The sequence below is a fragment of the Camelus bactrianus genome, chromosome 21, assembly GCF_048773025.1.
Source record: "Camelus bactrianus isolate YW-2024 breed Bactrian camel chromosome 21, ASM4877302v1, whole genome shotgun sequence".
NCBI classification, from domain to species: Eukaryota; Metazoa; Chordata; class Mammalia; order Artiodactyla; family Camelidae; genus Camelus; species Camelus bactrianus.
The window spans coordinates 28,227,519-28,244,246 of NC_133559.1; the positions used below are offsets into that span (position 1 = coordinate 28,227,519).

At 44.6% G+C, this 16,728-nt stretch overlaps 1 protein-coding gene across 1 annotated transcript in view; it reads left to right on the forward strand.

The window, feature by feature from the left end:
• Nucleotides 1-15,325, forward strand: part of LAMC1 (laminin subunit gamma 1) — a 119,035-nt gene extending 103,710 nt beyond the window's left edge. Inside the window, exons 19-28 of the mRNA XM_010954947.3 lie at nt 893-1,098; nt 1,528-1,607; nt 3,156-3,293; nt 3,832-3,976; nt 5,340-5,489; nt 5,736-5,850; nt 6,855-7,054; nt 8,280-8,438; nt 10,655-10,754; nt 12,314-15,325. Of these exons, the coding sequence (XP_010953249.2) occupies nt 893-1,098; nt 1,528-1,607; nt 3,156-3,293; nt 3,832-3,976; nt 5,340-5,489; nt 5,736-5,850; nt 6,855-7,054; nt 8,280-8,438; nt 10,655-10,754; nt 12,314-12,570 (1,550 nt within the window). The 3' untranslated portion in view covers nt 12,571-15,325. The remainder of the gene's footprint in view (nt 1-892; nt 1,099-1,527; nt 1,608-3,155; nt 3,294-3,831; nt 3,977-5,339; nt 5,490-5,735; nt 5,851-6,854; nt 7,055-8,279; nt 8,439-10,654; nt 10,755-12,313) is intronic.
• Nucleotides 15,326-16,728: the final 1,403 nt, after the last annotated feature.

Consider the following 16,728-nt stretch of genomic DNA (forward strand, 5'->3'; position numbering starts at 1 on the left):
ACGTGGCCCTGCTTTTCCCAAACGTGTATTCATCCTTATTGATAAATAAGTTTGACCTCCCATCTCTTTTACATTCTTTGGGAAATTTGGACGCCAACCCTGAGCATCATGTTGAAATTAGAACTATTCACTTTTGAATAGAACTGACTTAATGGTCTTTTGTATATTAATATAACTTTATGACACATGAAAATTTTAATGTCATAAGTATATTTGCATGGGCTTTATATTTATCTTTTGATTTATTAGGACCCAGGCATGAGGTGTAAGTTGAATGGGCGTAATTAATAAAGAATAATTTGAAGAACTATTCAAAAGCAGAAATCAATTTAAAAGAAATTACATGGAGGTGCCAGGAGGGTAGGGAGTGGCAGCGAGAGTCTATCTTGTTTAAAATACAACATGAATGTAATGTGCCATCTGTCAACATTTGTTTTGAACCTATTTTTTTCCTAGTGACAAAAATGTCCAGCTCTCAGGACTAGTGGTGCTTTTAATAACATTGTATTTTGATGATTAAATCTTGCATATGCTGGCGTATCAGAATCTTTCCTTCATCAGACATTTGTTTGAGTGTCTTCTCTTTGCTGGTCACTGTGTAAGACTAGGGGTACAGTGATGGGTAAGAAAGAGGAACGTGTGGTCAAGTGGGAGAGACAGTATGTTAGTCTCCAGTTAGGCACGGTTGGAGACCCTGGGTTGACTGTAACCACGGAAGTGCTCCTGGGCGCAGTGGAGACAGACCAGCTCTGCCAGCGGGCCTGGGGAAGACTTGTCAGAAAGGTGCTGTGTCTGAAACGGTAAAGACAAGTAGTGCCTCAGAGTCCATGTGAGATGATATGTTCCCCCGCTTCAGATCATTTATGGACTTCCTTCTGCACTGCTATTGCAGATGTAGACCAAAATTTGATGGATCGGCTTCAGAGAGTGAATAACACCTTATCCAGCCAAATCAGCCGTTTACAGAATATCCGGAATACCGTTGAAGAGACTGGAAACTTGGCGGAGCAAGCACGTTCCCGGGTGGAAAGCACGGAGCAGTTGATCGAAATCGCGTCCAGAGAACTTGAGAAAGCAAAGATTGCCACTGCCAACGTGGTGAGTGACGGGGGGGTGCGGAGGGGGCAGGAAGTCTGTTCCTGGCAGTGGAGTGCTGCTTCAGCTCAGGTGACTCCTTGTGTCTTTGTATTTGTCTCCAAACATGGAGCAAGAAAGCCACATTGCTCACAGTTGCCCCGAAATAGTTAATCAGGAACTGGATTAAAACCAGCGGATATCTGGGTCCCTTCTCTAGCCTTGTTCCTTCTGTGGCACCAGGCAGCTTAAGCTTCCTTTATTCTTTGCTGGAAATAGAAATAATAATCTGCAATCAAGGATGCTGATATTTAAGTAAAGAACTCTGAAATTAAGAGGAGGCTTTTTAATTTTTTTCCACTAAATAACCCTAATAAAAACTCAGTTTTGGCACTTGCTTCATTCAAGTGTTTCATTCCTTTGAGATTAGTGCTTTGTTTATTTCCTCTTTAGTCGATCACTCAGCCAGAGTCCACCGGGGACCCAAACAACATGACCCTCCTGGCAGAGGAAGCGCGGAAGCTTGCTGAACGGTAACCTCCAGATCCCGGTTTAACGGTTGAGTTATGGCTGTCGTTACAGTGGATACACACCTGTTGTCCCTTCCTGTACCCAAGACACTTTGGACAGAAGCCACTTTTGCAAAGTTTGCTCTTTTTTTCCTGAAATGTAATCAGCTACGTGGTACTGTTTTCTTCCCTTTGCTTTGAAATTAGAACATTTACTTTGAATGTTAGAATATGATGGTTTGGAGGAAAATTTCGTTTGCGCATCTAAGGAAAACCATAACACTTTTAGGTTTTTAATTTTGAAACCTGAAAATTAGTAGATAATAAAGAAGCTCAGTAGAATTCAGTTAATATTATTTTTAAGTTTTAGATTTTTATTGTTTAATTTTTAAGTTTCAACAGAACACACTGAATAACCCATAGTACATTTTGAAAATCAGCAAAAGAAACAGATTGCTTCATTCCTGATCAGATGTAAGGTATTTCTTGAGAAGACTTTTAGATTGTAGGGGTCATCAAGGTAGAGAATTTTTTTTTAAAAAAACAAGTTAAAATGTAGGCTCCACGAAGGCAGGCTTTTTTGTATGTTTTATTCACTGCTGAAGTCCCAGTGCTTAAGACAATGTCTGGCATACAGTAAGCACTCAATAAATGTTTACTGGCTGGATTGCAGAGCAGCTGGTAGACCTCATGGATCTGGGGTGCTTAGGTAAACTTGATGTTAGAATTTTAGCCTCAGTGTCCGAGCAGTTATGTTGGCTTCTTGCTTTAACGTGTGCGCTCCTTCTGTTCTTTGTGAATCTGAGTGTGTGAGCTGTTGTAATTTAGTTCATAGATCATTCATGTTTGCATAGCTGGAGCTTCTGATTAGCAGAAGACAGCTGAAAACATTACAGAAAGCTCCCAAGAAAATTAGGTCTTGGAGATAAATTAATAGCGGTGTACTTAATACATGAATTTTGAAGGAACATTTATCATGCCTAAAAGAACGGCCACATACTGCAGTGTGCCAGTGTAACACGAAGTTTTAGAACTGAAACAAAAACGTTAGCGGCGACTTAGCTGAAGTGCACGATTTGTCTGGAGTCCTGTTGCCATGTTCTTTGCCATTTGGTGTTAAGTTGCTCTTCCTGGCCAGCAATTTGGTTCCATGTGAGAAATCTGAGTAGTCAGAGTTGTTTCAAGACTAGGTAGTAACTGAACCAGAGTAGCGATTAAAAGCTGAGGTCTGGATTTGTGTCTGAGAGAAATAAGTTCTTGCTAGCATACACGGTTTTATACATAAGTTACTCTTAATTATATTTAAAAGCAATTTTGAAGAAATACAAACATTTGCCCATATAAATGTTGTGCCATTAATTTTCTTGGAAAATACCATTCTCAGCTTACAGAATGCTATTTAAAAACTCAGCCTCAGTTTCAACGATTGATTGCAAAATTCCAAATTCACAGGATGTTCCAATACTTGCAGAACTCTGCCCGCATTAGTACACGTGTATAATAAGGTAAGCGTCGCCTGAATTCCACTGCTTTCTCTGTTCCATGGTCTGTGTTTCCTTTTATGTTATGCAGCCATAAACAAGAAGCTGATGACATTGTACGGGTGGCAGTGACAGCTAATGATACATCCACTGAGGCATATAATCTGCTTTTGAGGACCTTGGCAGGAGAAAATCAAACAGCATTTGAGATTGAAGAGCTTAATAGAAAGTGAGTGTAATTTAAAAGTAGCTTATAGCCCTTCCGTTGTTCTCGTCTGTAATACCGGTTCAACGAAAAATTAAATGCCAGTGAATTCAGGCCATGCAGTAAGATTTCTTTGTTAGTCATGCTTTTGAAATGATGCAGTAATTAGAACAGGGGATGCAGAGCCACAGAGGTTTTATTTGATCTGGTTACTCCATCAGCAGAGAATGAACAAGACTAGCCATGATGCTTAAAATTCTGCATAAAGGAAAAAAGGAAAAAAAATGTCCTAGAGTCAGTAGAGAAAATACACTTGAGTTACAAATATTTAAAAGGTCTCCGAAATAAGAAAGCATGTGGCAAACCATATGCTATAAATAGAAGCGATGAGATGAAATATAAATTTAAGCTATATTGGTATTAAATAATAACATTTTAATATAGCACTTCTTTGAGATTTTGGAAATACTGTCACAGTGACTTTAACTAGAATGAATGTGGTTAACATTAAGGTGCTAAAAGCAACTAAGGTTTTCATGAAGTCACGTCTGTTGTTCCTCAGGTATGAACAAGCAAAGAACATCTCTCAGGATCTGGAGGAGCAAGCTGCCCGAGTTCACGAGGAGGCCAAGAAGGCTGGGGAGAAAGCTGTGGAGATCTACGCCAGCGTCGCGCAGCTGAGTGCCGTGGACTCGGAAGCACTGGAGGTACGGGGCTGACGGCCTGTGTGCGCAGGCGCTGGTGGCCGCTGCGCCCCCGCCCACGGCCCCGCCCTCTCCCCACCGCACCCCTCAGTCTGGGCGGGGGCCCTTCTGTCCCCTCCTCAGTCCTCTCAGTGACTCACGGTAAAGTTGAGTTCTAGTTTAGACATGTTAATTGAACCTGTTGAAGTTGGAAAAAAAAAGTCCTGTAATTATAAACATTAAAGAGAGAACAGGAGCCAAGATGGTGGAGCAGAGAGACGTGCAGCTTGCCCTCGCCCACAAGTACACCACGGATTATATCTGCAGACCCGCTGAGTCGCACAGAGCACCTGCTCTCTGGCAGAGGGTCTCTCGTTTCGAAATGCAGGAGGATTCTGACAAAATCCGATAAACAGCAAGTTCATACTGCGCAGGAACCACATTCAATAACTTGTAGTAACGTGTAGTTAAAAAGAATATGAAAATGAATATACGTCTGCTCCTATATGACTGAAGCCCTGTGCTGTGCACCAGAAATCGACACAACATTGTAAACTGACTGTACTTCAATCAAAATATATTAAAAAAATAAAAAATAAATTTTTAAATAAAATAAACATTAGATAGTAATGTCTCTTTTAGCGATATGAATCGTCACTCCTAAATCTTGAATATAAATTCAGATTATAATAATATTTGAATTAAAGCACAGTACACCCAGTTCGTTACTCCCAGACACTATCTGGTTTTGAACAAGAATGAAAGAAAGGAGAATCTTTTAAATGAGAGAACTGTATCAGGGAGCTTTGGGGCAAGTAAAATACTTGGGGACTGGTAGTAGTTAATTTCATCTGCACTTTAATCGTGACTCTTCCTACCGGGTTTTCTGTGAATCGTGTACTTTTTACATTCAGTTTAAAATGTATGGCTTCTTACGTCTGAGGTGCTGGCTTGGTTTTTACTGTAAAGGTTTAGGTCTCCAGACATGTTCATACTGTTACGATTCCACATATTTGGAATTTGACAATAGGCAACCTAATCCGTGTTGATAAAAACCAGCCCAGTGGCAGCTGCGTTGTCGTCGGAAAGGTGGGTGTGGAAACTGACTGGAAAGAGATACGAGGGAATTTCCTGGGTGGAAATATGCTGTCTCTTGATTGGAGTGTTGGTTACACAGGTGAATACGTTTGTGAAAACTCATCAAACTGAGTGTTATGATTTCACTGTGTGTAAAGTATGCCTCCATTTTTTATAAAAGGGCCATAATATCTCAATCTGTGCCCTTCTTTTAAAAGTACCTACTAAGTATTACAGAGTTACGAAGCCTGCCTTTTCATCAGTTTAGTTGCTTTGCCTGAAATGTCATGATTTTACTTGCTTTTCACAGAATGAGGCAAATAAAATAAAGAAGGAAGCTGAGGATCTGGATCGTCTGATTGACCAGAAGTTAAAAGATTATGAGGACCTCAGAGAGGACATGAGAGGGAAGGAATTTGAAGTAAAGAACCTTCTGGAGAAAGGAAAGACTGAACAGCAGGTTGGTTTGCTTGGCAAGTTGCTTCATTTCTTGAGGCGAGAATGGAAAGCGTCCAGCTGTAAGCTGTGTCTGCGGTGTTACCACAACCGGAGAAGCAGCGAAGCACAGAGTATTCCAGGAGGGCCTCCCGCTGCCAGTGCTGGCTGGGGCGCGGGGTGGTCGGCAGCTTGGAGGTGCTTGGTCCGCTAGGAGAGAGGAGGGGTTTACCGTGGAGGGTTCGCCCTCTGATCTGCCGCGTGTTTGCAGACGGCCGACCAACTCCTGGCCCGAGCGGATGCGGCCAAGGCTCTTGCAGAGGAAGCTGCTAAAAAGGGACGAAATACCTTACAAGAAGCCAATGACATTCTCAACAACCTGAAAGGTATGAGGGGGCTAGGTAACGGGGGGGTTGGTACGCGCATCCTCCACTAGGGTGGTTTTCTTTCTTTTGTGAAACATTTTTACCATGAGACTTTCTGAACATATACAACATGAAAGACAGTAGTATAATAAATCCTATATACCCATCATGCAGATTCAGCAGTTAATATTCTTACTGCATTAATTTCATCCCCCAGCACCTGCCCTAATTTTTTTTATGCTAAAGTATTTCAAAGAAAAATCCCAGAGCTCATGTCATTTTACCCCTATATCTCAGTATGGAACCCCCCCACCAAAAGAGACATTTTTCTTATGTTAGGATCACTCTTGTAACCAAAATGCCTTTAGCTGACTTAATGGCATTAAGTGGAGATTATCTTTAATTTTCTCTGCCAGTTGCATCTCAATCTTTGTGTTTTCTTTCCTCACCCAGGATTAAAAAAGAAATGTGCTCAATTCACTGTGCAGCCTTGGCCTTGCCTCTAATAAATGTAGGTGCTGTAAACACAGAAGCTTTACAGGATAATGGTTGAATATATGGATTCTGAGTCCATGGGTTTGGGTTAGAATCCCTGATCCCCCTCTTACTGTGAATCCTTGGAAAAATTATCCACCTCTTTAATCCTCAGTTTTCTCACATGTGGAAGTGACAGGGTGCCAGCATCGCAAGCACACAAGGCTGGTACCTAACACATAGTAAACATGAAATGAGCTTCAGCTTTCCACACGGGGTGAGGTGGAGGCTATGGCCTCCTCAGCGCTCTGCACGGAAGTCAGTTTTTCAAGTGAGAATTTGCCTTCCAGAAACAGGTGTTCATTCATATGAGTCTCCCACGTAGCTCTGTGTGCTTTGTTCTCCTAGGATTTCAGTCCATGCTGTTTTTCATCCTTTCCCCCCAACTTTCATTGTTCATAAAATAAAAAAACCCAGTGGCAGCTCCCTGAAAGCTTCCCCTTTGGCTTGTTGAAAGCTCAGTTCGAATGCAATCCTTGTACTTGCTTTAGATTTCGATAGGCGAGTAAACGATAACAAGACTGCTGCAGAGGAGGCGCTGAGGAGGATCCCCGCCATCAACCAGACCATCATCGAAGCCAACGAGAAGACGAGGGAAGCCCAGCAGGCGCTGGGCAACGCCGCCGCAGACGCCACCGAGGCCAGGAACAAGGCCCATGAGGCGGAGAGGATCGCCAGCCTCGTCCAGAAGGTGTGCGGCCCCCTCTCTTCCGGGGCAGAGCGTTGGCACGTGTGTTTCTCTAGTCATTTTCCAGTTTCTTTCCAGCCCCCCCAGAAGCTCTTGCAAGTTTATTCCTTGACTCCAGTGAAGTTGCATCACACCATCCTTGTCGTTCGTTCATTTTTTCCTTAGAGCAAGTAACCACACTGATTGTGGAGGGAGAATCAATCAAAGGGTCCTTTACTCTAAAACTTCTACGATGTCTCAGTGGCAGGGTTATGAGTTGTGAGGAGCCGGGGTGGCTTCAGGGACCCATAGAACCCCCTCCTACACACACACACACAAATCAGACTCTTTCTAAGTAAATACAGTTCCTCAACATGCAGAGTGCGAAGTCAGGACAGTCCTCAGGCCCCTCCTTCCAAGCCCGGTGCCGTATGTAAGCCCCTCCCATTTAGGGTTCTTGCAGCCCCCAATGCTGCGATTCTTCCTACTCCTCTTACGGAATAATTTCTTTTGGCGGGCTTTCTCTTACTTAGAGATCAATCTATTTGTTTTATTTAAAGGCGAGATCAGAGCTGATTTTCAAATTATGTGTTTAAGAATCACACATTTTTCAGTTTCTTTAGAACAGTTGGTTCTTGGATTAATTATATTTTATAAAATAGATCATATTTCAGGATTATGGTCTTTCTGTACATTGGGATGAACTGCCAGGTAGAATAAGGACTAGCTTTGAATAGAAAATGTATCCAAGTGAAAAAGTCTAATCAATATGTTGTGATGGAAAGTACATACCATTCTAAAATGTTGCACCTCGGTGACACAGGTGGAAGTGCTTTGTAAAATATGAAATGTTATTATGTTTGGTGGTAATGTTATTTTTTATTACTATTACTTGTAGCCCAAATGAATGATAAGTCAACATATCGTACAAAGTACTGTCCTGGTCTTTCTGGATCGTATCTTTGATCCATTTTCAGGTTATAAAAGGGGTAGCAGCATACTTTAGAAAAAGGAAAAAAAATTTTTAATAACTTTTCCCCCATTTTTAATCCTTATTTTTTTACTTTTTGTTTTGTTTTGTTTTTTTAATTTTTGGTGGGGATAATTAGGTCATTTATTAATTTTTTAATGGCGGTATTGGGGGTTGAACCCAGGACCTCATGCAGGCTAAGCACACACTCTACCACTGAGCTATGCCCTCCCCCCAGGAAAGCTTCTTTTCATTAGCACTTGTTTATTTTGTGCTTAGAACGCTACCAGCACCAAGGCAGAAGCTGAAAGGACTTTTGCAGAAGTTACAGATCTGGATAACGAGGTGAATAATATGCTGAAACAACTGCAGGAAGCAGAAAAGGAGCTGAAGAGAAAACAAGATGATGCTGACCAGGATATGATGATGGCGGGGATGGTAAGTGGTTCTGGCACATGTGCTAATGGGCAGAAGGTGAAGGCTGTTTAATAGTGAAGATCCCTCACTTGTTGAGAAGAGTCCCTGTCATAGTGACTTCTGCTTTTCATTGTGTTTTCTGGCCAAGAACTGGGTTAGTAACTTACATAGAAGACAGAGAATTTGGATCTTCCACCAGGCTGTTGCATAGTAGTTCCTTCCCAAAGCTACTCTCAGCTAAAAGCAAAGCGTTGTTTTACACATTTGAGGTTTTAGGACATTTAAAAGTATGTATTTACATTTTTGAATGGGTAATTCATAGATGGTATGAAATCAGAAAGGAACAAGAAAGGAAAGAAAAGTGAGTTTCCTTCCTCCTCCTGTTCTCCCCAGCAACTTGCTCCCTAAAGGCAAAGGCCAGTTTCTTGTGTAAAAGGACGTTTTTATAGATGACAAAACATATCAAGCTTACATCTAATTTAATTCTTCACCTTTTTTGATGATGTGTATACATAACAAAATTGGCTGTGAACGCATGCCCAGCAAAGGACTGGAGTCCATTCTTCTGTTTTATGCTATATTTCACTTTTGAAAGACTTTGATGGGGTCACAATGGAAATACTCCTTTCCAGTTCCACCTAATTGCAGTCACTGTAACGACAGACATGACCCTGTTTGTGCGTTTTCAGTGCAAGGAAGGGACCCCCCCCCCCACTCCTGCTAAAAACCACGCCCTTCACTGTAGGTCATTTGGGATGGAGAGAAGATACACTAAGCCTGTGAATCTAGGTAAAGAAATCCCAAGGGCAGTGATGTGCAAATCCCTTATTTTATTAGGTATTTTGGGGGGTTTTTTGGTTTTGAATTGTCATAATTTTCTGTAGCAAGATATGGCTCAAGTGGAAATTCCCATTTAGTAAAAATGTGTTTTTTTCATATGTGCTGAGGGTCTCTTGATTTTATTGTTTAATACCATTTTAGAAACATTAGATTTAGAGCCTATTGAAAGAAGGGAAAAGATATATATTCTCTGTGAGCCTCAGAAAAGGGTATGGATTGAATTTCAAGGGTAGAAAGAAGATCCGTCTTTTGTACCAAAAGGTAAGTAACTTCTGCCGAGCGCAGAGCACCCCCACGTACTGTCCCACTTACTATCAGTCCTGAAAGGCCAGCGTTGCACCAGTGTTGTTGGAGTCTGTAACCTGTTTTGTTTTTTTAATGGAAAAGAGTGAAGGCTCCCAGTTGTTCCTGGAAGAGGAGGCTGCAGGCAGCAGGTTAGGATGGACAGGGAGGCTCTCGCAGGCTGTGGCAGCGTCCTTTTCTGCTCTCCTAGAGCACTCGCAGGCAGCCGGGGACGGCGCAGGGAGAATGGCTGAGATTTGAACAGAGGTTAATTATTTATATGTGAAGGATTTTCCCCCTCGCTTTCTTTTCCTTCTGAAAATCTTTGCATTGTTTCTATCCAAAAATTTTACATTGCCTTGACCCGGAGAACTAGGAGCAACAGCTCTGTGGTAGGAAGCTCAGAGCTACTCACTCATGACCAGGACTGTTAGTGATCGCGTCTGTTTTCTGATGCTTGGACACTTCCTGTCCGTTGCTGTTTCCTGTGACTCACGCACAAGTGTGTTTGTTCAAGTTTTTTCACGGAATTTTCCCAAATGTATTTACCTTTGGTTCATTTGTTAAATGTAAGTTGTATTACTGGTGTGTGTGTGTGGTGTGGTGTGGTGTGTGTGTGTGTGTGTGTGTGGCTGCAGAGGGAGAGGGGTCTGTAGAAGAATGTCACAATTATGAAAATTGTCTGAGACCAGGACATTTCCAATAATCAAGTCCCTCAGTGTCCTGGAGGTCATGCTTTGGTTTTAAAATGTAGTTTCTCTACACATCCTTAAAAAAATAACCTGTTTCTGCTTGATGGGTTTTTATTATGCACACCTCCATCTATGCCTGAGTGAGAAAGTGAGAAAAGGAGATACGGATCTTTGAAATAAAAAAATGATCAGTGCAGGCGTAGTGACCGCCCCTTCATGACTGTCGTGTGAGTAAAACCCCGACGTCCTGGACGTGAGGACACCACCCCCCAAAAGACCTACAGTAAGAGATTATAGTGTCATGAGTTAGGCGGGGGGAGCATCTGAAAATTAGATTTGTTTACTCATTGGGGGAAAATTTCAAGAAGACGAGAACGTGCCATCAGGATGACCTGCGTCACTTACCTGTGTTTTCCTGCGCAGGCTTCACAGGCCGCTCAGGAAGCCGAGGTCAACGCCAGAAAGGCCAAGAGCTCTGTCACCAGCCTCCTCAGCCTTGTCACTGACCTCCTGGAGCAGCTGGGTAAGTGCGCAGAGCCGTTTCACGCAGTCTCGGAGTTCCCTGTGCTGTTCTTGGGACCTGAGACAGTTGACTCAAAAGCAGGTTTTATTGTGTAAAGGTTTGCACGAATTGAATTGTGTCTTTAAATTGTATAATTCAGTAAGTTCTTACTAGGTCCTTCGCAGAATCTGATCACAGTATTGGAATCTGTGGTCCAAGGACTTAATACAATTTTGGAAATACGCTGCCAATCAGGGTGGCTCATTTATAGCCGAGGTTTATGATACAATGAACAGGGATGACTCTCAGCTCATCCTGCTGACAGCGTGTCTTTAAATAAGGATCTAAAGTGGATTTCAATGATAGAATAAAAGAATACTGTAAAGGGTCATTGATTAGAGGATAATCTGATGAGGGGACAGTCCTTCTGCCAAAAGAAAGAAGAGACTTTCTTTTTGAAGGAAATGGAAGCACATGGAAATGTCCGTTTAGTCCAGGTGGACAGGGAGCGGGCCTCATTACAGGGCAGGGGTGCTTTCGTCACCAGGCTCCGTTACAAAGTTGCAGCCCTCCAGCGTGCATCCTGTTTTAATGCACTAGCCTGTAATGTTTGGCTTTGGCTGGTGTTTTGTGGGAGTGGTTTTTTTTTTGGGGGGGGTGATATTTTATCTGTCTTAATTGTCAAGAATAATAAATTATATGCCAGCAGATGGATTTTAAAATGAAAGTAAGCTAAAAGAGGTAGCTTTCTATGGCAGAAAAAGCTAAATTTTAAAGGTAGTCAGACTTGAGTTAGAATCTTTGTTGCCTATAAGCTGTTGAAAATTTGGGGCAAATTACTTAACATCTGAGAGTCACTGATGTGAAAGGGTCTTGTGAGAATTTAATCAAGTACAGTTTGCATAAACTGCTGGTCTTTGGGCAGCTAGCTGTCTGCTTTCATTTACTATAGAAGCAATTCCTCTTAAAAGAACCTCTTCTTGCTAATTTTAAAGCAAAGCTTTAAAAATTTGCTGAAATTATTTCAGCATTTCAACCCTGGCCATTTTCCATAGGAGGACTCCTATAATGAAGTCTAACTCCCAGGAGCAGGACATGACCCCCAAAACAACCCAGCTTCTCTGCAGTCTAGAGCTGAGGGCTCAGGGTTCTAGCTCAAAGATTTTTATGTTCCTTAGACGGCACTAAAAAGGCACAAAGATTGCATACATAAACGTGAAAAAGGTGTTAAACATTACCAATTGACCTTCAAAACCACAAGTGAGGCTGAAGGTCTGGAACGTGATAGCTGTCTATTTAGCAAACATTTCACAAAAACCATTTTCTCAGAAAAAAAATCCAGCCCCAATGTTCATGTATTCGACATATGTTCTGACCCATCCTTGCTGTGTTAGGTCAGTGTCGTACGTGGTTTGCGTTGTCCGTGCCCTCGTATGACAGGCGTCAGGTTCTCGGGCGACTTGGGTGCAGTGGCAGGTGCTGGGCTTCCTTTTAAAACGAGGCTGGCAGAGGTCCTTGTGCGGTGATGTGATTCGTACTGAACGTGTCTGTCCTCTTCCGTGTCCTCTCTGACGCTGCAGGGCAGCTGGACACAGTGGACCTAAACAAGCTAAATGAGATTGAAGGCACCCTGAACAAAGCCAAAGATGAAATGAAAGTCAGTGATCTAGACAGGAAGGTGTCCAACCTGGAGGACGAGGCCAGGAAGCAGGAGGCGGCCATCATGGACTACAACAGAGACATCGAGGAGATCCTGAAGGACATCCGCAACCTGGAGGACATCAGGAAGACGCTGCCCTCCGGCTGCTTCAACACCCCGTCCATCGAGAAGCCCTAGCTACTTCCGCTCGGGCTGGAGGGCGGCCACCCCGGCCGGGCAGCCGTTGCGAGGCCACAGAGTGCCTTAACACAAAGATTACATTTTTTCCAGACCCCCACTTCTCTGCTGCTCTCCACCACTGTCCTTTTGAACCAGGAAAAGTCACAAAGTTTAAAGAGAAGCAAATTAAACAGCATGAATCGGGAACAAAGGGTTTTATCTAATAAGGTCTCTTCCCCTCACGGCGCCCCCTCTTCCCCACACTTCCCCCCTGCGTTGCACGAGGACGTCTGGGCGGCCTCCTGCAGCGTTGCCCAGCGGCTTCAGCACCCCGTGGGAGCCGCTGTCCGCCGGGGCTGAGCAGGTAGCCCTCCCTCTCCCACTGATACCAGCAGAACTCAGCCTCAGCACTGTCGTTTCTATGAAGGAAGAGCTTGGCTACTAACAGTCGCGTTGTGATGGCCAGTATATCCAGTCCGCAGGGAAAGGAAATGCGTCTCCATCTCCCACCCCTCCTCCTTTTAAGCAAAAGGAAATACACGTCCTGTGCCAAAGGTATTATTGGTCATTTAGAATGTCAAGAGCCATCATCAGTTGTTCGAGCTATTTTGAGTATAGGACACTGAGCCATCCACGGGTAAGGATGCAATGATTTATGACAGCCTCCAGGATAACACGAGACTGCAGAAGTAGGCTGAACATCTTCTCAGATGTTGATAATTGACTAGGAAGATAAGCTTTCTTCAGATCTTTGGGCAGCTGATAATTTAAATCTGGATGGGCGGTCTGCGCTCGCCAGTAGACATCTTCTGTGCCTGTAAATGGAATCTATACAGAAGACATAGGGATGTGATAACCACTAAGTTCTTTTTTTTCAAAATCAAATGAATTCTTAGAGCTTTTTTAGTATATTAGTCTCAGAACTAGTGTCGTTACCTGGCAGAGAACAGTTGGTCCCCGAGATCTTGACAAAACAGAAGAAAAGCCTCCTCGTCCTAGTCTTTTCTAGCAGAGGGGTAGACCTTAGATGCACCTTGTCTTGTCGGGGTCCCACATCCTCATTGTTCTTTCCGTCGGGGAGAGATGAAACATTTGACCCTTCGCCTCAGTTTCCTCCGGGTGTTCCCATCTCGTAGAATCCCTCAAAACACGTTGCCAAGTCCTGGTGGCAAATACTTGCACTCAGTGTTTCACACAGCTGCCAACAACCGTCTAGTTCCTGCACTTTGTGGTTTAAGCCCGCTCTGAGCCTCCCCTCCGAGTGCAGAGGGAAGACCCACATGCGGCGTGTCCTAGTCGGCTTCTCCACCTTTGATCCTCAGCTCTGGGGTTTCCTTCTACGGTCACAGCGTGACGGTTCCCTGCCACGAGCCCCTCCCTCCGACCAGCCCACCTTTGAGATTCACATATAGCCTTTAACACTATGCAACTTTGTACTTTGCGTAGCGAGGGGGAAAGAAACTATTATCTGACACACTGGTGCTATTAATTATTTCAAATTTATATTTTTGTGTGAATTTTTTTGTTGTTGTTTATCATGATTATAGAGTAAGGAATTTATGTAAATATACTTGGTCCTGTTTCTAGAATGGCACTGTCTGTCCCCTTCTTCACTGGCACAGCGTGTCTGTACCTCCTTCCCTTCCGTCTGCGGTTCTTCGGGTTGGATTTGTTCCCCGTGGCTTTGCTCTCCGCCTTGTGTTTGCCGCATGTCCGCATCAGCCTCCTTTCCTCCACACACAGCCACTCTGAAGAGGTACCTCGACCCGTCTGCCGTTGCAGCCCTGGTCTCCCTCAGCCACACACACTGCTGTTCTCCGTGCCTGGTCCAGAGAAGGGATGACAGGGCGTGAAGGAATTAGCAAATTTTGCTCAAGGGCGTCTTCACCATTGAGGCGAGTCTAGCCAGGAGGGAGCTAGCAGTGTCCTTTCTGGCAGTTGCTGGAGCCGGATGGGTCATTTTTCAAGGGGGTGTGTACTGACTGAGCGCTTGTAGGGCATCAGGGGTCGCACTGCAGTGGGAGCGGGAGGGGGGTCCCTCCCAGCTCGTCCTCTTCCCGTCTCCTTCATGCCTGCTGGAGCTGATGCCCGTGTTGTGACTTGGCATCCTCCTGAGCTTGCCCTCCACGCCTCCTCTCCGGCCTCCTCCACTGTTGCAGGAGGCAGGGCTCTTTCTTGCCAAGTGTTCACATCAGTGTTTCCTAGCTCGTTCCTCTTGTTACGTGGCCACATCCTAACAGAGACGTGTTGGTCGAGGTTGCAGGAAGAGGACAGAAGGTAGACGGCTCCGGTGGTTCTCCGCCTGGCCTGGGGGGCAGGTTTACTCCCGTCAGTCTTAGGCCACAGGGGAATCTGGGCGGTTCGTTGTCCTTGTTGCTTCTTTCCTCCTTTTCCATCTGTGTGGTGTATTTTTAAACAGAATTTTATTTTTAAAATAAAAGTTCTTTATAAGACGATACCTTAATTACACTCCTGCAATATAGCCATTATTTTACTGTAGAGTTCCAGTTCCCTGTATCTTACGTGATGAAGGTGACGGGTGGCCACTGCAGAGTGCTGGGCATCACAGGGAGCACACGCAGCTGCTCCCGGGGTTCTCCCTTTTAATTCCGACTGTGGCCCTTTTCCATGTGCCTTCACTTCAGCTGTTTGCCTTAATCTCTGCGGTCTTGCTCTCCAGGGTGGTGAATAAAATGCAACACTTGGCATTTTTTATGTTAAAAAAAGAACAGTATTTTATTTATAATAAAATCTGAATATTTGTAACCCTTTATACTTGGTGTGTCCTGAGTGTGGTCCTGGGGATATAAGACGTCTGAAAAGGTGCAGTGAAGAGAAAGCTCCTCGTAATGCTGTCTTCCTTGGGTTATTTATTTTCTTGAGGACAGTATGGGAGCGCGCGTGTGTGCGAGAATATACGTCTATTATATGTATATAAAATTTTTTTTTTACCATTCTCAGGTTGGGGTGCTCTGGTATGGGCCAGAGGTTGGCAGACTCTTGCCGTTAAGAATTAGACAGTAAATACTTCAGGCTTCGCGGGCCGTGCACCGTGGGTCACAGCCGTGCTGCTGTTGCAGCAGGAGGGCGGCCGCGGACAGTCAGCCAGCAGGCGACCGCGGCTGTGGTCCAGGACCGCTGTTCACAGGAGCAGGCCCAGGCCGGCGGGCCGGAGTTCACTGGACCCCTGGTGTGGTCTCAGTCCTCGATTAATGACTGCAGAGGACTGTTTTCTTTTTTTTTTTTTTCCTTTTCTTTGTTTTTCCTGAGGACTATTTTCAAATCCCTTGCTCTTCCTAAATTGGCAGATGTATGTAAAACGCTGTCTCTCCGCCTTTTAAATATACACATGTCATCAGCTAAAGGAACGGTACCTTCCTCACGTGATGAGAAACACTCTGAGACATAATGGGAGGAAACGTAAGGGAACGTGCTGGACCAGCAGGCCATCTGGAGGGCTGACCCCGCTGGAGTAGCTGGAGAGCAGGCGGAGAGGTTTGGAGCTGCAGGGATGGCAGCGAGGCCTTGCTTTACTCTGCGGTGCTGTTCACGGCCCGTGAGTGCCTGGTGCCACCTTCCCGGGCACGTAGAGCGCTGTCACCGGGACGCCTGTGAGGAAGAAGCTGCCCCCTTCCCGCTGGGCGTCCGTGCAGGCGGCCTCAGAGGGCACTGGCTACCAACCCTCTTACATACCCTGTTCTTAACCCGCTTGTAGGATGTGGTTCAGATGCAAATATGGCTCCATAGTTACTGTGTCAGCCTGATGGGTGGGATTTTAGAAATGTGTTCTCATTCCTTTCGTTGTTTCAGAGTCAGCCGTTTCCCCAAAGTTGGCATCAGCACAATCCGATTCAAAATATCCCCAAAGGTTTACCTCTTAAATAGGCATTCTAGCCTCTTAGTCAAGCTGCCCTGACCAGCCCCGCTTCCATTACGCTCAGAATGGAATGTCTGCAGAAGACAGGCCTCCGGGCACCCAGGTGAGTCACGAGGTGGGAAAGCAGGTGGCACGGTCCACGTAAGGCGAGAAGGACCCACCCAAGGAAAGGTCAAGTCTCCCTGGGCCCACAGCTTATGGGAACAGAAATGAGACGGCTGTGAACAGCAGGTCATCTTGTCTGTTCACACTAAACAGGGTTAAATGAAGTGGGTCTTAGTAGTTGGAGTGAGAAGTAA